The 24,161-nt window shown below is 55.8% G+C and overlaps 10 protein-coding genes across 10 annotated transcripts, besides 19 other annotated features; 6 read left to right on the top strand and 4 right to left on the bottom strand.

Moving 5' to 3' along the window:
- Positions 1 to 332: 332 nt before the first annotated feature.
- On the top strand, positions 333 to 1,083 carry EKO05_0010339 (uncharacterized protein; the record flags this gene model as incomplete). Its single annotated transcript, XM_038943033.1, has 2 exons — positions 333 to 449; positions 532 to 1,083. 2 exons carry the CDS (start codon positions 333 to 335, stop codon positions 1,081 to 1,083), a joined length of 669 nt encoding a protein of 222 aa, XP_038794336.1.
- Positions 461 to 501: a tandem repeat.
- A 116-nt stretch (positions 1,084 to 1,199) lies between the features above and the next one.
- Positions 1,200 to 1,225: a tandem repeat.
- A 29-nt stretch (positions 1,226 to 1,254) lies between these two features.
- EKO05_0010338 (uncharacterized protein) lies at positions 1,255 to 1,854 on the bottom strand (the record flags this gene model as incomplete). Its single annotated transcript, XM_038943127.1, has 2 exons — positions 1,255 to 1,742; positions 1,794 to 1,854. 2 exons carry the CDS (start codon positions 1,852 to 1,854, stop codon positions 1,255 to 1,257), a joined length of 549 nt encoding a protein of 182 aa, XP_038794337.1.
- A 468-nt stretch (positions 1,855 to 2,322) lies between these two features.
- Positions 2,323 to 2,355: a tandem repeat.
- A 722-nt stretch (positions 2,356 to 3,077) lies between these two features.
- Positions 3,078 to 6,297, top strand: EKO05_0010337 (chitin synthase I; the record flags this gene model as incomplete). The annotated part of the gene is made up of 5 exons (XM_038943175.2): positions 3,078 to 3,099; positions 3,381 to 3,568; positions 3,622 to 4,455; positions 4,509 to 6,227; positions 6,283 to 6,297. 5 exons carry the CDS (start codon positions 3,078 to 3,080, stop codon positions 6,295 to 6,297), a joined length of 2,778 nt encoding a protein of 925 aa, XP_038794338.2.
- A 797-nt stretch (positions 6,298 to 7,094) lies between these two features.
- EKO05_0010336 (uncharacterized protein) lies at positions 7,095 to 8,723 on the top strand (the record flags this gene model as incomplete). The annotated part of the gene is made up of 5 exons (XM_038943166.1): positions 7,095 to 7,119; positions 7,168 to 7,246; positions 7,336 to 8,026; positions 8,080 to 8,523; positions 8,574 to 8,723. 5 exons carry the CDS (start codon positions 7,095 to 7,097, stop codon positions 8,721 to 8,723), a joined length of 1,389 nt encoding a protein of 462 aa, XP_038794339.1.
- Positions 7,182 to 7,229: a tandem repeat.
- Positions 7,337 to 7,527: a mobile genetic element.
- Positions 7,337 to 7,530: a mobile genetic element.
- Positions 7,370 to 7,593: a mobile genetic element.
- Positions 7,406 to 7,554: a mobile genetic element.
- Positions 7,406 to 7,557: a mobile genetic element.
- Positions 8,095 to 8,243: a mobile genetic element.
- Positions 8,098 to 8,330: a mobile genetic element.
- Positions 8,131 to 8,315: a mobile genetic element.
- Positions 8,341 to 8,507: a mobile genetic element.
- Positions 8,724 to 10,333: 1,610 nt separating the features above from the next.
- Positions 10,334 to 10,680, top strand: EKO05_0010335 (uncharacterized protein; the record flags this gene model as incomplete). Its single annotated transcript, XM_059637731.1, has 2 exons — positions 10,334 to 10,440; positions 10,497 to 10,680. 2 exons carry the CDS (start codon positions 10,334 to 10,336, stop codon positions 10,678 to 10,680), a joined length of 291 nt encoding a protein of 96 aa, XP_059493714.1.
- A 199-nt stretch (positions 10,681 to 10,879) lies between these two features.
- On the top strand, positions 10,880 to 11,299 carry EKO05_0010334 (uncharacterized protein; the record flags this gene model as incomplete). Its single annotated transcript, XM_038943017.1, has 2 exons — positions 10,880 to 10,943; positions 10,992 to 11,299. The coding sequence occupies 2 exons, from the start codon at positions 10,880 to 10,882 to the stop codon at positions 11,297 to 11,299; spliced, it is 372 nt and encodes a 123-aa protein (XP_038794341.1).
- Positions 11,300 to 12,349: 1,050 nt separating this feature from the next.
- EKO05_0010333 (uncharacterized protein) lies at positions 12,350 to 13,615 on the top strand (the record flags this gene model as incomplete). Its single annotated transcript, XM_038947118.1, has 1 exon — positions 12,350 to 13,615. One exon carries the CDS (start codon positions 12,350 to 12,352, stop codon positions 13,613 to 13,615), a length of 1,266 nt encoding a protein of 421 aa, XP_038794342.1.
- A 110-nt stretch (positions 13,616 to 13,725) lies between these two features.
- On the bottom strand, positions 13,726 to 14,921 carry EKO05_0010332 (Unsaturated rhamnogalacturonyl hydrolase; the record flags this gene model as incomplete). The annotated part of the gene is made up of 2 exons (XM_059637730.1): positions 13,726 to 13,815; positions 13,872 to 14,921. The coding sequence occupies 2 exons, from the start codon at positions 14,919 to 14,921 to the stop codon at positions 13,726 to 13,728; spliced, it is 1,140 nt and encodes a 379-aa protein (XP_059493713.1).
- A 757-nt stretch (positions 14,922 to 15,678) lies between these two features.
- EKO05_0010331 (uncharacterized protein) lies at positions 15,679 to 19,874 on the bottom strand (the record flags this gene model as incomplete). Its single annotated transcript, XM_038943176.2, has 2 exons — positions 15,679 to 17,728; positions 17,782 to 19,874. 2 exons carry the CDS (start codon positions 19,872 to 19,874, stop codon positions 15,679 to 15,681), a joined length of 4,143 nt encoding a protein of 1,380 aa, XP_038794343.2.
- Positions 19,715 to 19,798: a tandem repeat.
- Positions 19,875 to 19,899: 25 nt separating the features above from the next.
- Positions 19,900 to 19,954: a tandem repeat.
- Positions 19,906 to 19,956: a mobile genetic element.
- A 385-nt stretch (positions 19,957 to 20,341) lies between these two features.
- Positions 20,342 to 20,375: a tandem repeat.
- A 428-nt stretch (positions 20,376 to 20,803) lies between these two features.
- Positions 20,804 to 20,905: a tandem repeat.
- A 36-nt stretch (positions 20,906 to 20,941) lies between these two features.
- On the bottom strand, positions 20,942 to 23,874 carry EKO05_0010330 (Microtubule-nucleating Tub4p (gamma-tubulin) complex component; the record flags this gene model as incomplete). Its single annotated transcript, XM_038943027.2, has 2 exons — positions 20,942 to 23,613; positions 23,667 to 23,874. 2 exons carry the CDS (start codon positions 23,872 to 23,874, stop codon positions 20,942 to 20,944), a joined length of 2,880 nt encoding a protein of 959 aa, XP_038794344.2.
- Positions 23,096 to 23,251: a tandem repeat.
- Positions 23,875 to 24,161: the final 287 nt, after the last annotated feature.

Genomic DNA, 24,161 nt, shown 5'->3' with positions numbered 1-24,161 from the left:
AGTACACTAAGAACAGTTGGGACTTGGTTGCGTTCAAGGCTCACGGACGGGACAGCCTTCAGAGTCACGCTGCTCGCAAAGTTTGTCGCATCCGTCTCCGAGAGCCTCGGAATGAGGGGGCCTGCAAAAAGACCCTGGGCAATTGCAATACGCTAGTCTGGTTTGATTGGTGATGTGCAACAGTGGAAGGAGCTTGGGCGCACTGCAAATGTTCAATCGTGCCGTCATCGCGGGTCGAGCTTCAGGCAATGGAAGACCGCGTTGCAGTTGGGTCTAGATAACAACGAGTCTTTGATCTTTCTGCAACCTTCTGAGACCCTCACCACAACACAATGCTCACGAGCACGTTTGCGCGATCTTCACGCTCCATCCGTCCTACACTCAGAGTCCCAACACTATACCTGAGGGGATCACGAAATGTATCGACATTGCCAGAGAACCCCCACATTGTACGCATTGTCTCCCAACCTCCCAACCTCCCAACCTCCCAACCTCCCAACCAGCGCCTTTCCCTACTAACCGCACGCACAGTTTGTCCACAAAGACCCCTTCGACCCCACAAGGTCGCTCCTCTCGCTTCTGCCCACCACACCTCCAACACGTCAACTCGCCATAGGAACCGCCAGCTCTCTCCCTGCGACCCCGCAAAACTTCACCTCGAACCCGCAGTTCGTGCCGCTCCTATCGTCCATCCTGGCCGAACACGCCGCCGAGGACCCCATGGTGCAGGGACAGGCAGCCGCCTTTGCCAGCCCCGGAGGCTTTACGCTGTCGCGCCCGAACGATGGCGCGGGCGGCGCGAGCCATCAGGGCGGCGCAGGAGGCGGCAACGTGGGCGGTTGGATACACGTTAGCGATATGCGGAATCCGCCAGACTACGGGCGGATAGCGTGGCCCGAGGACATCCTTGGGAGTCTGGAGGTGGATGGGAGTGGCAAGATTATTGAGGGCAGTTGGCAGAACAGTGGAAGCTACAGGATTGTGACGAGAGAGGGGATTCTGGGGTTGACGGACTATCTGAGGGGGAAGGTTGTCATGAGGTTAAGGGAGTTGGAGGAGCAGATCAACAACAACTCCAAGTAGGGGAGTGGTAGCGTTGGTCATGGAGCGTGTGCTGATGCATGCTGGATCATGTATGTATAGAAATGTACAATATTCATCATAACGGAACAACGGTCTACATGGGTATCAAAAACTCTCCACCACCACCACCACTACCACCGCCTTCATCAGGACCCTCCTCCACAAAGTCCATCAGCTCAGCTCCCCCTTCTCCAATCTCTCCAAGAAAACCTGGGAGAACTTGACCGCCTGCTCATACGCAGTCGTAAAGCCATCATTCGCCCCATAATACGGATCCGCGACCTCCTCCCCCCTACCATTCCTCCTCTTCGCGCCCCCAAACTCGCCAAACAGCATGACCTTCCCAAGCCCCTCGTCACCCCCAGCTTTCTTCACCGCGCGCCTCCGCAGATCGACCAGGTCCGCGAGATTCTCATCGTCCATGGCGAGGATGTAATCAAAGTGCTCAAAGTCTGTCGACGGGTCGAACTTGCGCGCAGCGTGGCGGTAGGTGGTGATGCCGTTTTGGCGCAGCGTCGCCATGGTGCGGCGGTCGGGGGAGTCGCCGACGTGGTACGCGCCTGTGCCGCACGAGTCGATGGAAGAGACGAGGCGCTGCGTGCTGGCGGGCGACGACGATACGAGCGATTGGAACACGCCCTCTGCCATGGTCGAGCGGCCTGCGGAGTGTTAGTAGGCTGCAAGTGCGTGCGGGGGAGGGGTGGACAAACAGATGTTGCCTAGGCAGACGAAGAGGACCGATACGGGCTTGGGCGATGTGGCGTCGCTCATCTTGAGGGCTGTGTGGGTGGTTGTCGTTGGTGGGGGGCGAAGTGTTGGGTAGAGTTGATGTCAACGCAGTGAGTGCGTGGACTGGGCCACTTTCTGGTGTGTGCCAAGAACAGATGACGGATGATCGACAGGTACGAGGCTCCCATGTCGCAGAAGAAGCGGGTATAGCTAGTAGCTGTCGTAGCTGTCTGTTCGAGAAAGTCAGGGTCAGGGTTCAGACAGTTGTCAGTTCAATGCAAAGAGTGCAGTGGTCGTCACTGAGTACGAGTTGCTAGTCGTCTCGTGTGTTATCTCTACCGACCCATCATGCTCAAGATTGCATTCCATAAACGAGTCTGGCGTCGAGCTGTGGTCAGCCCCTCGTTACTCCACGAGGCTGTGAACTGTAGCATTTCCGTCTTGGGCTGCCAGGCGTGCTGCTGATGGTTTCTCCGTGCTTGCTGTTCGCTTGGGAGGCCTCAAACCGGTCAGCGCACGGCAGCCGCAGCCGCAGTCGCAGCCTGTCAGCATCTACTCAGCCAGCCGCATGGAGGGTGGCCTGTTCGACGTCCAAGGACATGCAACCACTGTGCACCTCCAAGCTGCCAGCTCGGTAGCCGACAAGTGAATGCTGAGAACAAGATCAAATCTCGCTGCCATCCTGGTTATGTGTCGACAAGCACAAGGGATTCGGGCATTTGACAGCCGCCGCAGACGATCTCATGCCTTGCCTGAAACGGGAAAAAAAGCTTCGTCAGAAGACGCGGCTATGTGGCAGCGCCACATGCGGTGGTTTCAGGGATGCACGCTGCTGGGCCGGGCTACCCAAGGAAGCGAACAGCTGCTGAGCCAGGCTGAGCCTCTGAGGGCTGCTTTGGACCGCTCGACGTATTGTTTGAAAAGCAAAGCTTCCCCGGCTGTGGAGACCAGGTCGTTTGCCGTGCCTAACTCGCAGTACTCGTACTCTGCCACGGACCCGCATCATCGTCACATCGTCCCGCGCAACGACCTCGACGGTTCTAGTTGGGCCGAGTAAGTAAACAGTAAACAGGACGCCGTGCACCCACCCCCGCCAAACGCATCAGGTTTCACGTTGCCGGCGATACGACCGTCGCACTCGGGCCATCAACAACGTCACGTTTGACTTGCTGGGCCCTCCCTCTACACGCGTGTTTGGGCAGTGGAGTCGGTGTTCGCAGTGTCCGCGACTTGATTGAAGGCGCAGCAGCAAAGCAGCCCGCACCATGTCTGGCTACAACCGATTAGGTGAGTCCAGTCAATCTGCGCCTCTTGCCATCTGAGCCTGTGCGCATTACGGCTGCGTCGCACGCATAGCCGGCTGCTGTGCCCAGAAGCACCTTCCCCTCCCTGTCGTTTCCTCCCAAGGGCCGAGTCTTACATATCGCGGCTCTGCGCCTCGGACGTGACCTGCGTCCGTTTGCATTCCTCGTCGCCTGCGCATCCATTCGTTGCCTATCGCTATCACTGTCGCCCACACAACATTGCGCGCACACCTGAGGCAGTGCACTAATCGACCTTCTTCACAGACGAGGACCGCTACGAGATGGATCCACGCCGCCCAGGTCCCGGCAGAACGCCCTCTCCAGGACGCCCACTTGCTGGCTACCAGCTCGAGGACAACTATGGCTCGCACGCCGGCCCGCTCGAGATCCCCATGGGACCCACCATGACCCATCCAGCGGCTTCAGGCGACAGACTCCCTCTGCAACCGAGTGTACGTATCGCGCGTGTCCGATCTGGCGGCACTTTGATTCTGACAAGAAACAGTACTCGGTAGAGAACATGCCCTATGCTGGAGGCGATTACCACGACGAATACGACCCACGACCGCAACGACACGACAGCGACTACTCGCTCGACCCGCAAGCCCACCACGATGCCTACTACACCCAGCCCTATGATCCCACACTGCACGACGGGAGCCCGCACCAAGGGTACGGCACCCAGCCGGACCATTACTGGCAGGACGAGCAGGACGGCAGGCCCATGTTGGCAGGCGCCAACTCGTACGGCCCAGATCCACACGATCTGGAAGAGCAGGATCCTGAGAATCCGTTCCACGACGAGCCCATCCAGCATTATCCGAGCCCAGCACCTATCAAGCGATGGAAGACTGTCAAGGAAGTCCAGCTGTTCAAGGGCAACTTGGTGCTCGATTGCCCAATTCCCCCGCGACTTCTCAACCAGGTCCCACATGCACAGCCCCCCGAGCGTGACGAGTTCACACATATGCGCTACTCGGCCGCCACCTGCGATCCTGCAGACTTCGACGCAGAGCGCTTTACCCTGCGCCAGAAGCTCTTCGCAAAGCCTAGGCATACGGAGCTGTTCATCGTCGTGACCATGTACAACGAAGAGGACGAGCTGTTTGCGCGAACGATGATGGGCGTAATCAAGAACATCGAATACATGAACTCGCGAACCAACAGCAAGACGTGGGGCAAGGACGCGTGGAAGAAGATTGTAGTGTGCGTCGTCAGCGATGGACGTGCCAAGATCAACCCGCGAACAAGAGCCGTGCTAGCAGGTCTTGGTGTGTACCAGGACGGCATCGCCAAGCAGCAAGTCAACGGCAAGGATGTAACTGCGCATATTTACGAGGTACGTGAGGCAGTGTGGCTGTGTTGGGGGAAATGACTAACCAGATCCACTAGTACACCACACAAATGACGCTTGACATCAAGAAGGGTGTAGTCGGCGTCAAGAAGGGCAACACGCCTGTGCAGATGCTCTTCTGTCTAAAGGAAAAGAACCAGAAGAAGATCAACTCGCATCGATGGTTCTTCCAGGCGTTTGGCACCGTCCTGGACCCCAACATCTGTGTTCTTATCGATGCTGGAACGAAGCCCGGAAAGGACTCCATCTACCATCTCTGGAAAGCTTTCGACCTCGAGCCCATGTGCGCAGGCGCTTGCGGTGAGATCAAGGCTATGTTCCATGGCAAGAAGCTTCTGAACCCACTTGTGGCGACGCAGAACTTCGAGTACAAGATGAGTAACATTTTGGATAAGCCGCTGGAATCAGCCTTCGGTTTCATTACTGTGCTTCCTGGTGCCTTCTCTGCCTATCGCTATGTTGCGCTCCAGAACGACAAGACCGGACAAGGACCACTGGAGAAGTATTTCGCTGGTGAGAAGATGCACGGTGCGAACGCCGGTATCTTCACAGCCAACATGTACCTCGCCGAGGACCGTATTCTCTGCTTCGAGTTGGTCTCCAAGAGGAACTGCCACTGGATTCTGCAATACGTCAAGTCTGCCAACGGTGAGACCGATGTACCGACGACAATGGCAGAGTTTATTGGTCAGCGTCGTCGTTGGCTCAACGGTTCCTTCTTCGCTGCTGTCTACGCCCTGGCCCACTCTTTCGACATCTTCCGCAGCGACCACTCGGTCATCCGCAAGATGATGTTCCTCGTTGAATTCGTCTACCAGACCATCAGCATGATCTTCGCCTGGTTTGCCCTCGGTAACTTCTTCCTGGTCTTCCGCATTCTCACCGCTTCCTTGGCTACTGAAATCGGTACGGCCGGTAAAGTCTTGTTCGTCGTCTTCGAGTGGCTTTACATTGGTGTGCTGATAACGTGTTTCATCTTATCACTCGGGAATCGACCGCAAGGATCAAACAAGTGGTACATGTCTATGGTATACTTCTGGTGTATCATTATGACATACCTCATGTTCGCATCCATCTACATCACAGTCCGGTCGATCCAGGAGCAGATCAAAACGAACCACGGCTTCAATTTTGCAGACATCTTCAAGGACCAGATCTTCTTCACCCTGATCGTATCATTGGCCTCGACGTATCTCATGTGGTTCGTCGTTTCGATCTTGTTCTTGGACCCATGGCATATGTTCACCTCGTTCATTCAGTACCTGCTGTTGACACCGACGTATATCAACATCCTTAACGTCTACGCGTTCTGCAACACGCACGACATCACCTGGGGAACAAAGGGAGACGACAAACCCGAGAAGTTGCCTTCAGTCACCACTAAAGCCGACGGAAAAGCCGACATTCAGGCTCCAACTGACGATGCTGATCTAAATACGATGTACGAGAACGAACTTCGCGTCTTCAGCACAAAGTGGAAAGAAGAGAAGAAGGTCCAGTCGGCAACGGACAAGCAAGAAGACTATTACAAGGGCTTCCGATCTGGTGTCGTTCTATTCTGGATGTTCTGTAATCTGGTCTTGACCGCCCTTGTGCTACAGTCTGGTGGCCTGGAAATAACAGTTCAGGATCCAGATGAGCAAGCTGCCAAGCAGAACCAAGTCGCGGCCATCTACTTGGGAGTTGTCTTGTGGAGTGTCGCTGGTCTGGCGGCGTTCCGTTTCATTGGAGCCATATGGTTCCTGGTAGTACGCATGGTAAGTCAAGCTTTGATACTGGCATCGACGATCAAAATACTAACATCCTCAACAGTTCCGAGGTGTGTGAGGCGTAATCTACCACGAAGTACTGGGGGTTTGGCGCAGAGTCGGGTATGTACAGTATGATGGATTCCAGCCCACTGCAAACACTGCATGAAGGACACGATCTGATGCCATGATGGCGTTCTGTTAGTTGCATATGAGCTTCACGACTTGTTAACAGTATTATACCTTGATAGTATGCTGTCTTGCGGTTCTCTAATACAAGTTCTTGCTTGTTCTTTCTCAAGTCTTCATCTCTCCATCTTCGAAGCCGTCTGCGGTCATTGGTCCGACCTCGCTCTCTCACCGCCCGCTCTTGTGGTCCGGTCAAGCATCATGTCACGATTGCAGCCCATTTTTTTCTCCTTCGACGCTCATTGTGCAATCGTGTTAGCAGTCACTAAGTCGTTCTCATACCATCCACTTTGCACGCTTTTCATCCCTCGCAGTCAGCCTGATTCACGGTGTGGCACCAGTTGCTCTTAGTCACAACTACTCACTGTCACCATCGTCCCTGCCTCACCTTCGCCCCGCACAGACCAGGGTACGTAAACCACACTCTGCAGAACACTGCCCCGATCTCGCACTCGATTGACGCAATTGCGCTCTTGCAACTGCCACTCACGTTCTCAAAATTCACGCAAACAACCCTTTTCATCGCTTGATCGCGCTTAGCTTCGTTTCCAATTGTGAGTTTTCCCTACTCCCACCTTCACCAAGCCTGAATCTTGACGGGAAGCTGACTCTATTCTCTTCTCAGGCTTGCTTTACGCACGTAGAACACAAACCTTCCCTTCTCACACTCTACTCTCACACACAGCTATGAGCTGGGACACTGGAGCTGGCGGTGAGTTTCCTGCATCCCCGCCATATACGACTTACTGATCTCCATCAGGTGGTGACTCTTGGGGCGGCGGCGATGGCGGCAATGATGCTGGCGCTGGCGTTGGTGATGGCAGTGATACCTGTCGCATGTAAGTTTGCCCCTCTACCGCTGGACTGTAGTCAACGACGTAGCTCAACAGCTGGGCGGCGTTGGCTTCACCATGCTAACTACGCAAAGCTGTAACCAGACCGGTCACTTCGCACGCGAGTGTCCTGACAAGCCCGCTGGAGGCGGCCTCACCGGAGAATGCTTCAACTGCGGCGAAATCGGTCACAACAAGGCCGACTGCACCAATCCCCACGTTGAACGCGAGTTCACGGGCACCTGCAACGCCTGCGGCGTCGAAGGCCATGCTGCTCGCAGCTGCCCTACCAACCCCATGAAGTGTAAGCTCTGCGACAAGGAGGGCCACAAGGCTCTCGAATGCAAGGAGCGCCGCCTTGTCGACTGGACCGGTATTCCTGAGCTTGATGCCGAGGAAGCTTGGGCAAAGCTCATCGACTCCGCCAAAGAAAAGGATCTTGATGGTTTCCGCACTTGCCTCAAGGCCTACGCTCGCGCAGTCGTGGAGGACTTCAGCCTGCCTGATGTCGAGGCCGCCCTTCGCGAGGATGGACTTCCGGTCTATCTCATTGCAAAGCAGCAGGAGGTTCCTGTCAACATGACTGTTGTCGACATGATCGGCAACCCTGAGCGTGAGTTTGTTTTGACAATCCAGCTGTCAGATAAGCCGCGCCGCAAGATGTTCGCCCAGGGCTGGCCCGAGAATGCACAACAGAACCTAGAGCGTCTGGCTTCGACCGGCTTTGTGCAAGACCGCGGTGTCCCGCTCTGCAGCAACTGCGGCGAGTTGGGTCATATCAAGAAGGTACCAACGTTCTTTAACCTAAGTAAACCGCACACTGCTGACTGAAGACATAGCACTGCAAGCAAGAACAACCAGAGCATGTGTCGAATATTCCAGCCGTTCAGTGCGTCTACTGTCAGGAAGAAGGACATCGTGCCCGCGACTGTCCCATGGAGCGAATCAATCCCCATGCTTGCAAGAACTGCAAGCAGGAGGGTCACAACGCGAAGGAGTGCCCTGAGCCTCGCTCTGCCGAAGGCGTAGAGTGTCACAAGTGCAACGAGACTGGACACTTTTCCCGGGACTGTCCCAATGTCGAAGCACGTCCTCCCAGGACCTGCCGCAACTGCGGCTCGGAGGATCACATTGCCAAGGAGTGCGATCAGCCGCGCAACCCTGACACCGTCACCTGCCGAAACTGCGAGAAGCTGGGTCATTTCTCTCGTGACTGCCTTGAACCAAAGGATTGGTCAAAGGTCCAATGCCAAAACTGCCAGGAGTTCGGTCATACTGTCAAGGTTAGTGATATCTTCCTTCAAGTGTAATTCCAGCTTGCTAACCTTCACAGCGTTGCAAAGTCGCTCCCGCTGAGGGAGACGCTGCGGGTGGAGGCGGCCCCGTCGAAGCTACTGGCAGCTGGGGTGCTGGTGACAATGCCGCCGCTACTGGTGGGGGTGAGACTTCTTGGGTTGGTGACTCTGGTGGTGGCGGCTGGTAGGAAGGGCGTTTCGCTTCACAGACAAACTCCTTGAAGACAGCTACAACCGTAACTAACAATGGCGGTATCGATGAGGGATATTAAGGGATAATAAGGGAAAGAGTAAGGAAAGCGTGGTGTGTTTGGTACCCACTGTGAGGAGTTCACACTGGTGGTCTATCTACTCTTGGAGCCTCCAGATCTTCAAAGGCTTGTAGTGCTTTTGCTCAACGAGAAGTTTGCTTATGTTATTTCCTCTTTAGTCCTTCGTAGCCTACTCCTTCTACACAGGCATCGCAGGGAATCTGGAGAGCTCATGCCATACCTCTCGCTTACTCCATACGTGCAATCTTTTGAGTCAATAAGATACACGATGCTGCATCGACTGATCAAGCCTTTTTTCAGAAATTTGACACGGACGTGTTGCTTCTTTCTTGTCGGATTTTGGGAATGATCTTAGCTGTGTTGTCAGTTTTCCCAAATGCATTGAGAAAGTCGTGGGGGGTAGCATACTGAAGTCAATGCTAGGTCTAGCTCCGCACACTAATCTGTCCACGATACCAACACTTCAGCCGAGCGAAACGAATCAAGGTCATCACATAAGAGCCAGATGTAGCTTTGAAGTTACTATACTAATACCTGTTCAGGCGTCTTCGTTGAAACTAAGCGCTTCGAGTCACTGCCGATACGGTCAACTCAACATTCACCTTCCTCACTTTGACATGTCGTCATGCTTTATGAGGTACACATAACCGAACAACAGCATCCCAGACGTGCACAGCGATGACTTCACCCAGATGGAGAGGAAGATGCTCTGAACCAAGACCGACCCCGCAGTCTGGTCACTGGGTGCCACGACGCGGATTTGTCTTCGCTGCGCTAGAAAGGACCGCCCAAGGGCCCCTAAGGAACGTGGCAGTGTTATTATTTCTTCAGTGACGGTCTGAAATCTCTGTTGATGTATGTTAAAGGACTTGGCTGCAGTGTTCAACTTGGTATCGAGTCCCGTGACCAGATCCATGCCTGCTCGATTCTGTAGTTTCTCCTGTCGCCCAAGACTTGTGTGTTTGAACGGCATTGAATGTTGAGGTCGTGTCTGCAATGTCAATGCAAATCTGATGCGGGAGGAGTTGGTTGCTCAGGAATCTTCAAGGTGAGTTTGACCCAAGCCTAGAGCTCACAGATAACTATTGTTGATAGCACCAAGACTATGTTGCTTGGGCTGTGCAAGACAAGTGCAAAGGGCAGCTTGGTACCCCACGAAGCCCATGATTCCGCTCTCATCTCCTCTCCAAGATCCGACACGAGAACACAAACCCAAGAAATGCTGACCACGCTACCTTCAGTCCATGAGGTGCCGGCGATGCTATTCACACGTTTACAACTCCCGGGATGCTTGGTAGCCAAGTAAGTTACTGTTGACGAGAAGTGCCGCGGCCAGATCTTGAATGTAAAGATATAACAATGGCTCTACCCTCTGATCGCTAGATGAAATCAACAGTCTAAACTTCGAACTCTTCTAAATTCGAAGTCTAGGCCGCAGAGAAGTGCAATGACAAACGGCAGCAGCAATGACGAATACAAGCCCGGCACAGTCCGTCTAGAGAAGTTCGACACAACGCCGGCCCAACATGGTGCTGATGCTGAAGCGTACCATCACATCGAAGAAAAGAGGTCGGTCCGTAAGATCGACTGGAGGCTGCTGCCCATGTTTGGCGCTTTATACTCCATTTCCCTCGTAAAGAAGACCACCAAGGCTTGAAGAAGGCAGTTCCTAAATTAACAGATCGACAGTACCAACATTGCCAATGCGCGAGGCGCAGGCATGGGCGCCGACCTCGCCCTCCATGTCGGAGACAGATACACCATCGCTCTCGTCAAATTATCCCCGACGTACTTCCCCTTCGAACTGCCATCTAGTATTGTCCTCCGCAAAGTCGGAAGCGCGAATTGGCTCGCCTTCATTGCCCTGTCATAGGGCGCTGTGATGATCGGCCAGGGTTTCGTCACCAGCTGGCAGACTCTCACTGCGTGCCGTGCGTTAACTCGGTTTCTTCGAACAACTTTGTACTGCGCAGAATAGAAGAGGACTGTGGCGACTCCGAGGCTGATCCCCTTGGACCAAGTTCTGCAAGCACCTCAGCGACCTGAAGCTTTGGGTGTTTTTCACACTTATCATGTACACGACTGTTCCCATTTACACTTTCAATTATTTCACGCCGGCTATCCCAGTTGGCATGGGTGTGTTCTTTTTCTCTCTGCATTGACTACACACTAACAACATCTTAGGCTACAGCGCCGGCATCGCTAATGCCCTCTCTACGCCCCCTGCCATCGTGGCGATGATCGCTGCCTTTGGCTTTGCCTGGATCGGAGACAGATACCAAGACCGCGCACCCATCATTGCCGTCCAATCCGTGATCTGTTTGATCGGACTCATGCTCGTCGCCTACGCACAGAACAACGGTGTCTGCTACTTTGGCGTGTTCCTTGGCATCATGGGCAGCCAAGGCAACGTACCTGCCATCCTCACCTACCAGGCCAGCAATGCCCGCTTGCAGAGTAAGCGCTCGACGGCCAGCTCTTTGCAGATATAGGATTTGGTGCGATTGGCGGAATTATTGCATCCACGTTCTTCTGACAGCACGATGCGCCTGCCTACGTCACTAGACTCTGAGTTTCAGCGGGACCACAGTTATACACTCTTCTTGTTCCGGCTGCTGCCAGTTGGTACTTCCACAAATTTAACAAGAAGGCCGAGCGGCAGGTGGCGAACGGTGAGACGGTAGATCCTATTGAGGGACAGGTTGGGTTCAGGTATACCATATACGTGCGAGGACGGAGGCAGCATGCAACCTAAGTACTGCCAGCTGTATGAGAATGACAATGAACGATAGTGAAGAACAAGGAGCCTGCAGAATGCGCTATTGCGGGAACCTTCAAGTGAGAGGGAATTCTGACAACATGTCCAGCTTCTATCAAATCTAATTTCAGAGCGCTCTGGATTGTTTTTGGTCATGGATTTTACTGTTCCTGGAGTGGTGCAAACTGCGCAACGAAACGCCATCAGCGTCATCTAACCTTCTTTCCGCTGTCGCCCTTTTCTCTCCCATTCAACGCCCATCCTTACAAGAAACAGAGAGTTAAATGAAACCTCCGTGGGACATCATAAACAAGTCCATTGGTAGCTTGCTGTGAAGCTCGGTATCCTTCGGCCGTCGGACTTCGGCTCTCCAACAAGCGGGCCGAACATCTCCAGAGTGTAGTTCTTGCTCCTCCATGCTTACATCGCCGCTGTGTGTTGGCTTCGAGTGAGCAGCCTCGCGCCAAAGTACCATCTATGGTTGGGTAAGGTCGTGAGCTGACACGCGGTCTAGCACCGGAATCTTTGGGCCGCGCAGCATGGATGACATGCAGGTCAGCCACTAGCGCGAGGTCTTTGAATCTTGTCGCCAGAACGAACGATTACTCCAAGGCCTCTAGCAGCCCTGATCGGTTTCCCGATATTGCTTGCCAATCAACTGGACGTCTGCTTTCAACCCACATCGTAAGCTGAGCTTACCTGTGCCAATTCATTCCTATTCAGAATTGACCTCTTGTTAACTTCCAATCCTCTCCATCTCCAACAGCTCCACAGCAACTAAAATATGGCTTCCTTTTTGCTTCGCGATGTCCGCATATTCACTGGAGATTCCACAGTAGAAGAAGGCTATATTCTGGTCTCCAACGGCAAGATCAAATCAGTTGGGCCAACCTCAAGCATACCACAACTAGAGAACCCCATCAGAACCTATTCCAAACCAGGCCACACCCTCCTTCCCGGTCTCATAGACTGCCACATCCATGCCGACAGAGCCGATCCCGAAGCACTCCCGCAATCCCTCCGCTTCGGTGTAACGACAGTATGCGAGATGCACAACGAGCTGCCCAACGTGCTCAAACTTCAGAAGCAAACTCAGCAACCAGACACGGCGTCCTACAAGAGTGCGGGCCAAGCGGCGACTATCGAGAACGGATGGCCAATTCCAGTCATTTTGGCGCACGATAAGAGTCCCGAGACGGTAGCAGAGATAGCAAAATGGCCCAAACTAACGGACAGGGAGAGCGTGGTGCAGTACCTAGAGTGGACAAGTCGAGAGATGAAGCCCAACTACATCAAACTAATGCACGAGTCCGGCACGACGATGGGTGCCACATTCTCCTACCCTTCCCTAGAGCTCCAGCGCACCATCGTCACGGAGTCACAAAAGCGCGGCTATCTAACCGTCGCTCACGCCACGTCTCTACAAGATACACTCGACGTGCTGAACGCCGGTGTCAACGGGCTAACGCACACCTTCTGCGACCAGCCGCCCACTCAAGCCGTACTGGACGCATACAAGCAGAACAACGCATGGTGCAACCCCACGCTCGCCGCCATGGGCAGTCTCACGACCGAAGGCAAAGACCTGCAGCACCTCTTCGCGCACGATCCCCGCGTGCAGCAGCTCATCAGTCAAGACAAGAGAGGGAACATGTGCCAGTGCATGGCGTTCGCTGCCCAGCACGGCAAGGTCTCGTACGCGTACGAGAGCGTCAGGGCGCTGCGCGCTGCTGGCGTCGATATCCTCTGTGGCTCTGATGCCGCGGGGCCGGCCAAGGGAACTGCGTTCGGACTGTCGATGCATCACGAGTTGAGTTTGTTTGTGAACGAGGTGGGCATGACGCCTGTCGAGGCGCTTACGAGCGCGACTAGTTTGGTTGCGAAGCGGTTTGGCTTCAGTGATAGAGGGCGTCTGGCAGAGGGGTTGAATGCGGATCTGGTGCTTGTTGAGGGGAATCCGTTGAAGAATATTGACGACACGTTGAATCTTAGGGGAGTCTGGAGAGAGGGGAGACTGTGCAATGATTACAAAGAGGGCATGGAACGCTGAGGCAGATGCGATGGAGACCGAGCGTCAGACGCAATAGTAACGCACACGAACCGTCTGGTTGTACGGCGTAGTGGCAGCCGTTATATGCCCTAATCCCATCCAACAACTGTCTACTTCCAAGTCTCCATCTCGTAACTCGCCAACATGAACGGACCCACGCCCTTGTAGTCATTCACAGCAAGCGGCACACCAACATAGTACTATGCAAAGTCAGCAAACACCCAGCTACCTATAGACATGACTCGTGCAAACTCACCTCATACGTCCCATTGCTATTCAGCGATCCAACCTCGACAGTGCCAAGCCAGTCCACCGTACCGTCCGCCTTCTTCTTAACAAACTTCTTCGTCAGCAACTCATACCCCTTCTTCGCCGGAGCGAGGTAATCAGCTTCCTTCAAGTAGCCGTCTCTGATCCCCCTGAGCAAGCCAAACGTAAACATGGCGCTCCCACTGCTCTCGACATAATTGCCTTTCCTGCCAGGATACGGCTCATTCATAATCAACCACCAGCCGCCGTCGGGATCCTGCGTCTTCTTGAGCGCAGCCGCGAGCGTCGTCAAGTACGTGCTCAGCTTGGCTCGGCCCGGGTGTGAGGCGGGGACGAGCGGAATGACTTCGAGCAGCGCCATCAAGTACCAGCCGACAGCGCGCGACCAGACGTTGGGCGCAGCGCCGGTGATGGGGTCTGCCCAGACTCTGCTCTTGCTTTCGTCGTAGCCGTGGACGAGCAGGCCTGTGGTTTTGTTGCGCGTGTACTTTTCAATGTTGTCGAACTGGCGCACAATGTGGTTCCATGCGGTGGTGTTGCCGGCGTCGAACTTGCTGGTCCAGGCTGCATAGAAGGTGTCCGCCATGAAGATGCCGTCCAGCCACATCTGGTCTTTGTAGATGGGGCTGCGGTGCCAGAACCCGCCTTCCTTGTTCTGCGGATGGCGGTTGAGCTGCTCGCGGATCGTTTTGGCGGCCGTCTTGTACTTTTCCTCGCCTGTGCGCTCATACCACCACAGGAAGTTGTTGCCGATGCGGTAGTCGTCGAGAGAGTAGTGCGTGTAGTTCCAGTTGGCGATGGTGCCGTCGGACCTTACGACGACGTTGTCGATCTGACCCTGGTACCAGTCGACGAGCGTCTGGTTCTTGGTCAGTTGGATGGCGGCTTCGAAGCCTTCGTAGAGAGTCGCTTGTGTATAGCCAAAGGTTTGCCTGACGCCGTGTCGGATCGAAGAGTCAGCTGCTATGGTCAGATAGGATGGGTTGGCGACTGCAGCCGCCGTCGCGGCGGAAACGAATAGCCAAGAGTGCTTCATGGTTTCGAAGTATGGCTTGATGGTAGAAGGGAACACGTCTACACAGAGACACAAGACCCAAAACGAGCCTTGTGTATTTGAGTATCCGCCTCCACCCATACCCCGTCATTTCGGAGCTTCAATGACAGCACCGTCAATACAATTCCTCGACTCTCGAAACTGCAAATAGTCCGAAGCGAAGCGGAGAAATTGCATCTATGGCTACCGAGGTGACCTTGGAAGAGGAACGGGCCGAAAATCTTAGCCTTATTCGTGCGTATGGACGGAAGGATTGCGGAGAGCCAAGGCAGGTGATTGGCAACCCCATATACAACCTCCCTGTTTGGGAGCGATAACCCTACAGCAACGGCTGTCATTGGTGCATTTCGGGTCGGGGTAGTATCCTTGGCTTCGTCTATTTTAATCGTTCGAAGAACAAGTCTTCAAGTGCGTCAGTGTGTATAGATTGCGAAGAACAGTGTTAAGCTGATAACAACTCTCGTGACCAGCGGATGCGTGTGAAGTTCAAGTCGAGGCTCATGGTTCTCGATGTGTTGTACCGACATATCCTTTCCTATGGATGAATCTTGTTGAAGCTTTGCTTGTCTGCTGACTGAGTATCAATAGGTCTATTGTGTTGCAAATTTGGGAGGAATAGCTCGACTTACTCTGCGAAGCGTTCTACGGAATCTAGCGTATCTTCACCTTGCAACCACAACCTGCACAAGACGCTAACGGTAATGGCTGTGGATGCAACATCTTTCCGTTATCGTCTCACTCATATCTCCCCAACACCTTTCACGATCCCTCTCATCCTGGCCAACAACTCGGCAACTCTGAACGGCTTACTCACAACATCGTCCATGCCTGCTTGAATCGCCGTTTCGATTTGCTGCGGCCTGACGTTCGCCGTCACGCCAATGACGGGGACTCTGCCCAACAGCAAGCCATCTCTCTCCAGCTCCCTGATCCTTGCGACTGCATCGAGTCCATTCATGATAGGCATCTCCCAATCCATCAATATGAGGCTCAATTCGATCGGGTCATCTGCAGCATCAGGCACAGATAGCAGCGTCTCCGCAGTCGCGTCGGGCGCGGGGACGTGAATGCTGGGGCGCCGTGATTGAGAGCGTGCGTTGTAGGCCTCGTGGTTCCACCGTGTGGTCTTGGGCAGAAAATCCAAGCCCTCCCTACCATGGTTTGCGACACTGACAATACATCCCAGGTTCCGCAGTTGCTTGGCCAACACTTTTTGATTTACAAGATTGTCTTCTACGACTAAAACGTGCAGCGTTTCGGGGATGCTCTTTGCACGTTTTAGCTCGGCAAAATCGAGAGGGGGTGGGAGACCAAGTGCCTCTGTGGTGGACGCAGTGACTGGCGCTGTAGCGGGACGTGGTATGGACGAGGGTGACTCGAATGTCGGTGGTGGAGCAGGTGTGGGAGTAGCATCGATACCGGGACTTGTGTGATGGTGGGGCAAAGGTTCGCTGTCTTCGTGTACAATCTCGGAGACGATTGGTGGTACTGAATCTCGAGGGAGATGGAGAGATGGTTTTTTACTCCGGTGGCGTATGTCTTCAGGGAAGATGTCTGGCAAACTGCCCTTGCGCAGCATGGTAGGCATTACACGCCGGGCCTTGATGTAAAAAGAAAACGTGCTCCCTTTCCTGTACTCACTGAAAAGGCCTATAGAGCCTCCCTGGAGCTCAGTCAACTGGCGTGAGATGAACAGCCCAAGTCCGCTGCCACCGTAGTGTACATGTGTGCGGGGCGAGGCCTGGGAGAAACGTGTGAATAGCGATGTTGTTTGCTCTTGTGTCAGGCCCCGACCTGTGTCGCTGACTGAGAAATGAACGAACTGGGTGTGGCCCTGCTTCCAGTCGTGTTCCAGATGGCGATCGTCACCAATGAGTTTGCCCTCAACGTACTGAATACCACCCGGTGTAGAGACGGGCTCTTCGACGCTCGCTGCAAGGGTGATTGTGATGCGACGTGTTTTATCTTCTAGACGTGTGAACTTGATCGCGTTGGTGAGTAGATTGATGAGAATCTGCAAAACTCGCGTCGGGTCCAGGGAGACCCAGCTCACCCCCAGGTCTCGATACGATTGTTCTATGACGAAAGAAAGTCCGACGCCAGCGGCCTTGGCCTCGGAATCGAACATTTTGACTACGTGCTTCACTACACTCTCAGGCTGAGCATCAACGGGTGTGATGACGAGTAAGCCGGAGTCAAGCTTGGAGATTGTCAGTATGTCATCGACGATGTGCCGCATGTGCTGCGCACACTGCGCTATTGTCTGTGCTGAGTCTAGCGTCTGTTCGAGCAGATGGAAATACGTCGTTGGGCTTGGCGGGTTGCCATCACCAAAGGAGTAGGATGAGAGAATACCATCGGCGCATTGCATAATGGCAGATAAGGGGTTGCGCATCTCGTGCGAAGTGGTGTCGATGAAGTGTTCCAGGTGCTGCTTGCTTTCCAGGGCACTATCAGTGCGCATTTGCTGAAGTTCTTCTGCCCACTTCTGCTTCGAGATATCGGTCACGCTCCCCACAATCTCTAACAATTCATCGTCTGGCCCCAGCTCTGGATAGGCAGAGCACAGTATCCATCTATGGTGTTGTGAAGCGCCGCACTCTGGTTGCTGGAGCTCGGGCGGCGGCGACCATAGCATCTTAGTCTTGAGTTCAAAGATGACCGGCACTTTCTCCATGACCAGTTTGCCGAATACACCCTCGCATTTAGGAACGTCCTCGGGAAAAACAATCGACAACCATGCTTGCATGGCATCGTCGACGTCAGCAGCGATCTCGAACATGTCGTACCTGTCGGGAAGTTAGATGAGCGTCTGGCATGTAGATTGTACTGTTCCATGTACCATCGTCTGTTCCTGTACACATACTTGCCCACTGCATCCATGATGAAGATGGCAATGTCACTTCTCTCAGCAAAGCTCTGAAACTTCTTCTCTTTCGCCTGGATCTCGTCGAGCAGCTGTTTCTGCAACGCAGCTGCATTCTCGATTGCCCTTTCTTTCTGCCTGACCTCGGCATCGAACAAGGCTACGCTGGCCAAACCGGTAGCCAGCAATCTCAGGGCGACGTGCACGAATTTCTGGTAGTCTTGGTCGAACGGCCGGCGTGGGTTGACTCCAAGAATCAGAAAACCTTCGACTTGCGCATTGTCGCCAGTAGTGGGCATGATGGGACAGATGACTACGACACGGCAGGGATCTCCATAGCCCTGCCAGTCGACGTTGGCAAGTACCGACTCGGGGAGATTCAGGTCGGCCAGGTGGACGATGGTCGCTTTGCCGAGCCTGGCGGCTTCGATGAGGTACGATTGGAACACGTAGGCGTTGTCTTGAATGTCGATTATGGGTGGGGCGAAAGGATGACCGCTCTCGACACCTATGGCGCCTTTGAAGACACAGTTGCCCAAGGGTGTGGGTGCGCTGATGCCTGGCGAGGAGAGGGAGCTGATGTCTGAGCTGCACTGGTACTCGGTCGAATACAGAAGTGCAAAGGGAACGTCGTTTGTGCTGAGCGCGAGGGTCTGCAAGGCGATTTCCCAGAAAGACGAAAAGGTTCGAGCGTTGGCCGTCTGGCTGCCCAGCTCGACGAGACTGGACACGCGACGCTCAAGCAGGTGGTGTTTGGTGGTCTCGAAGAGGTGGTGGTAGTAGCTGGTGATGTGGCCGCCGCTGTCTAGAACGGGTACGAACTGGAAGGACCAGTAGGTTTCTTCCAGGAAGCCGTGTCTGTCGATGAAAAAGGGCACGTCGTGCTCGGGCAAGGAGGTGCCCGTTGCGTTGATGCGTTCGATCAGGGGCATGAAGGTGGGCCAGTAGTTGCTTGCGTGTGTGCGAGCGCTCTTGCCCATGCAGGGGTGGAGGCGTCCGAGCAGCTGGATGTAGGCCTCGTTGTACATCATGATGGCCTCGTCCCCCCATAACAGTACGGCAGGGTGGGTGTCGTTGAGCATCGTGTTGATGACACAGCGCAGCTCTGGCGACCACGAGGCCATGTCTCCCAGGGGCGTTTGTGACCAGTCCGTCTCACGGAAGTAGACGATGTGTTCGGACAGGGTTCCCACTGGTGACTGACGCGTGTAGTCAAAGGGTCCATGCTGCTGGCGGACCGAGGCCAGCTCGCCGGGCGGACCGTCGCTCAGGTGCGAGTCGACCAGTGGGTTCTCGCACACGGGAGCGTGGGCGGGGAGGCAAAGGCGGAGGGGTAGTTGTCGAGGGGCACTTGTCTCCTTTGAGGTTGGACTCGCGCTCGAGCTCAGGCTGGGGCGCGTTTTCGCATCGCTGGGGTCGGAGCAGAGCATGTGGGCGGGCACGCCGCTGACAATGGTGTAGTGTTCGATGTGGACAGCAGTCCACAGATGGCGCTCGAAGACGTAGGCGTTGCCCCGCCTGCTCCCATCCAGCTCGTCGGCAACACCCAGCAGCCAGTTCCGGAAGGCGCTGTGCAGGGCAGCGCTGTGCACAAACAGGTCCTGTTCGCTCTGCTGGCCGGCGACGCGGGCCAGCAGGCCTTGTGCGGCCCTCAGCGCCGGGTTGGTGTACACGAGCTCGAGGCCGCCGTTTGGGCGCGGGGTGGAGCCGGCGTGGAGGGCAAACGAGGGCCGCTGGTCGACGTCGAGGTAGGCCAGCAGCGGCGAGCTGGCCAGGTCGGCGTGCAGCGTCTCGCGCTTGAAGCCGGACAGGGTGCGGACAGCGTACAGCTGCGCTTCTTGCTCTTTCGTCACGGCATCGTGGTAGCGCTGCTCGTGGGACGTGGAGGCGTTGGAGGCGTTGAGAACAGGGGAGGCATGGGAGGCATGGGAGACATGGGAGGCATGGGAGGCATGAGAGCCATGGGAGGCATGAGAGCCATGGGAGGCCATGGCCTCATCCAGCGCGCAATGGAGACAATTCACCTTGACTGCTTTCGAGCGAGGGGCGGCGCATTCTTCCTCGACCATGAAGCGCTGCTGAGAGCATGGCACACAGCAGTAGCAGCAGCAGCAGCGGCGTCGGCGGCATCAGCAGCAGTAGCAGCAGCGAGGAGGACACTATCCGTCCGCGCCATGACCTCTTGTGCCTCTGTCACCTGTGGGAGCACGTTAGCTCGGAAGCGTGGTGCTCGACATGCGCGTCTCTGGCCCAGCCTTGGCTAGCGTCCTCGACTCGCCTTCCAAACGCCAAACGCCGAACGCCGAACGCCTGGCTCGCGCGGGCCTAGGCCATGCCTCTTTCGCCCTGCTTCCGCGTGCAGCCGCGTCGAGCAACAGGCAGCTGGCGGGAGGGAGGGACGAGGAGAGGAGCCTCTCGGTATCGCACACAGCCATGCGTCCGTGTCGCTCGCACCCCTCCCACAGGCATCGCCGACTCATGACGCCTGTAGCTCGCTTCGACGCGTGCCGGCCGGGGACATGTGCCGCATGCTCCGCACAGCACATCAGCACGTCACATCACATCACATCGGCCCAGCGGTCCTCCCTGATCGCCGAACCCTTGTCTAGCGCTCGTCTAGCCAGCACGCTTGTCCGTTTCCGGCACTGAGCCCTGCGCGCCTCGTTCCGCCTCCCATGTCAGTACATGCCAGTCACAGGTCACATGTCGCATGGTAGATGGCACATGGTGTGTGGCGTATAGCAGCATAGTGGAATTGCCATGGGTTGTCGTCGACAAACACCATCGAGACATTTGCCAAGCTGGCGTTAGCCACACGCCTTCAACCTGCCTCCGTCGCCCATTCCCCTCGTTTTCTTCTTGGGTATCAATATTGCCTGCCCGTGACGTCAAGTCCTGCAGCCCGGCATCCTGAAGCTGTTGGACCATCCAGCTTCCCGCCGTGACCGTCACCTCCGCAGACTTCGCCGCAGACCTCGCCTCAGACCTCGCCGTACGTCTGCTCCTCCTCCTCCTCCTCTTCCTCCTCCTCTTCCTCCTCCTCTTCCTCCTCCTCTTCCTCCTCCTCTTCCTCCTCCACCCCCACCTCCCTACCTTCCTCTGCTGGACCCCCCCTTCGCAGGCACCGTTGGAGTCTCTAAGTCGCAACACTGGCTTTGGCGGCACCGTGCGTCTCCTTCTCCCGTTCGCGCTTCTTCTCCGTCTTCCTCCGTCTACGCTCTGGCTTGTACACGTCGTTGAAGTTGATGTTCACCGCCAGCATCTTGAGCTCTCCGTCTGGCGAGTGCACAAGATCGCCCAGCAACAGGCAGATCCTAGCCTGAAAGTCCACAGTCAAGTGCCCCAGACGTTGTCGCAGCGCGGTTAGAACGTCCTCTTCGCCTGCCCCGGGCCCACCACTCCCAATCGTAAGCAGAGGCGCTGCAAAGGGCGACCCTGCGTCCTGACCCGAAGCGGCGCGTGACGCTGCAAACGGGTCGGGCGTCGAAGTGCGCGAGCTGTCCCTTTCGGAGAGACCCCATCGCCCGGCTGCTGTGCGAGTCTCGATCTTGGCAGCAGCTTCCTGTCGGCGCGTGAACTCGGCAACCGAAAACGAGTACAGGCTGTCCACCACGTCCTTGTACGCCAGCATCGTCTTGAGGACTTCGTGGAGCTGCCCCGTAAAGTCGATACTCTGACTGCCCAACAGCCCCTTTCGTGTAATGTTGTTCAAGTACTTGGCGTGCGCATCAATCATGTCGTCCAACGTGCTCTCCGGCTTCTTCAGCGCCTTTTGCAGTTCAATCCACGACGATTCAATCACTTCGAAGAGAATGTAGTGTTGCAGCTGATTGACAAAGTGAACCATCTCAGCCATGGCGCATCGTGCCTTTTTCCAGTCTTTGCCGAACTCGTCGTCGACCGTGCCAAGCACGCCGCGAGCCCCGGTCATGCAACGACGCCATGTGGAGCCAAGAGCAAATTCAACTCGCTTGACGCGCCACAAGAAGTTGAACACCTTGAGGTACTGTTTCGAGCCGTAGGGCGTGACGATGACGTCGACAGGCGCATCGATCTTGTACTCGAGCGTGAACACATCCCAACCAATCTCGCCGTGCGAAAGCTCCAACATGCGCGAGTCGAGTCGCCGGAGCACGTCCGAGGTATCGTACTGCGCGTTCGAGTTGCGCACAGCGTGCTCGAGTTGCGCTGTGAGGGTATGCCGATATTGCGTGTTGGCAGGCCGGTCGAGATTCGACGACAACGATTCCATCAGCACAGCAATGAAGTCGCCGGCGCCAAGCAGCATGTACGACTTCAGCGCCTGCAGGTGATCGAACAGCTTGAACTTGTTGCCCATGAGCTCGATGAGACGCGCCATGGTGGTCTTGTATGCGTCCCCAATCGACCGTTCGAGGTTCGCCGTGTCACCGTAGTGCAGCTCTTTTGAAGCTTCTTTCGAGTACGTGTCGACCCAGTTGGCATCGCCGCAGCCGTAGCGTATGAAGTTGAGCGTCTTTCCGATTAGAAAAACCCTCCTGGCGAAATCGTCTGCGACGATCGTAGGCACCATCTTGTCGTTGAGTTTGTACTTATCCTCCCAGACACTGGTCGCACCGCCTTTGCCCTCGTTGCCATTGACGTCCATGATCTCGTCCTCGCTCTGTTCTGACACGAAGAACTCGCCAAAGGGATCTGACAGCTCGCCGTCGTACACCCACTGTCGCAGCATGTCGTAGAAGGGCCGTGTGACATCGGAGAGAAGGCGCTCGGCAAACGACATGACATAGGGATCGCCGTGGTTGAGCGAGAAGGCGTGAATCAAGGAGATTAGCTGCCCGCCCTTTACCTTCTTGGACTGCTCCACCATAAGGCTCATCAGCCGCAGACCCATGGTGGCGTCTCGTGTCCATATGACACAGCGCTTCAGGGTAACGCCGGCCTTGCTGACTCCTTGGTGCACAGGGCCTTCGCCCAGTTGTGTAAGTGCCCTTCTGATCTGGCCTTCCAGTGTCGCTACCAGGCCGAGGTAGGCGCGCAGCTCCTTGCCCAGCGCTGAGCGGAAGCTTTGCCCGATCAAATCTCCTTGGCTGGACTCGACAAACTCTGCTAGTCCTTTGTAGAGGATGGCTGGCTCGGCGAGCGTGTGCAGCAGCCCAATGATGGGCACGGGCAGATTGGCCGGGAGCTTGAGTGCAGTCGAGGAGGGGAAGACGAGCTTCGACGAAGACAGACCCTGGAGCGTAAAGGGCAGATCGCGGAGGAGCTCGGTCTCTGACGGGCCCATGGCGGCCTTGTCTACGAGGATCCCCTCCTGCGCTTGCTCTTGCTCTTGCGCTTGCTCTTTGTCTTTCTCTTTCTCTTTCTCTTTGTCTTTGTCTTTGTCTTTGTCTTTCTCTTTGTCTCTGTCTTTCTCTTTCTCTTTCTCCTTGTCCTTCTCTCTCTCTTTCTCTTTCTCTTTCTCTTTGCTGCTCTCCTGAACGCGTCGCTCCCTCCGTCTCTCCGCCTTGTCTTCGGGTGGGGGCGCCTTGGGCGAGGGCTCGTGAGCGGGGTACTGCGGCAGGCCCTGCTTTGCGAAGGCGTCGCCGAACGCTGGGTTGTCGTAGGCTGGCGCAGACGACGACGGGTGCTTCGAGGGCGTCGTTGGGCCGCGCGACCGGCTGCGTGCGTCGAGCGAGGCAGCGTGCTGGTCTGCAGAGGGCAGGTCCGAGAGCTCGTGGAGGAAGTACAGCATGCGCCACTTCTCGTTCAACACGGGCTGGGCTTCGAGGCGTCCAAGGAGGTTGTGCAAGCGCGCGCTCTTGTGCGGGTCCCGGGCTGGTCCAGCAACTGTCCCGCGATTAGCAGCCTGCACGCCCGCTTCACGTGTGCCTCCCACTCACTCTTGCTGTCCAGCAGGCTAGCCATGTGGCTGACGTCTGGCACGGCTTTGGGCTCACCAGCCGCAACCAGCTGCTGCATCGAATAGTCGTACGCATTCTGGAGGCGTTCCTCGGCCGCTTCCTCGTCGTCGTTGGGGTCTTCCGGCACGATGCGCTGCAGCAGCTCGTCCAACGCGTGCCCGACGCGTTCGTGGTTGAACGAGGCCATGGCGACGCGTTGTTTTTCCACGCGCACGCAGCAGCAGCAGTGTTGATTGACACCTGCGGCGTTGCGGGGGACGTCTGTTGGTCAAGGCGCATGCCGTATTGGGCTAGTCCAGGGCCATACTGGCTTAGTCCACAGACGTCATGCCTTCCACATACCAACCCTGCACACCCCGCACACCCTGCTACACCACACCCTGCTACACCACACCCTGCTACACCACACCCTGCTACACCACACCACGCCACACCACACAGCCCACATGTGACATGTCGTAACCGCTGAGGCCC

The sequence above is a fragment of the Ascochyta rabiei genome, chromosome 19 (assembly GCF_004011695.2).
Source record: "Ascochyta rabiei chromosome 19, complete sequence".
NCBI lineage: Eukaryota > Fungi > Ascomycota > Dothideomycetes > Pleosporales > Didymellaceae > Ascochyta > Ascochyta rabiei.
The sequence above is the reverse complement of the archived record's forward strand: the minus strand, read 5'-3'. Positions and strand labels throughout refer to the sequence as shown.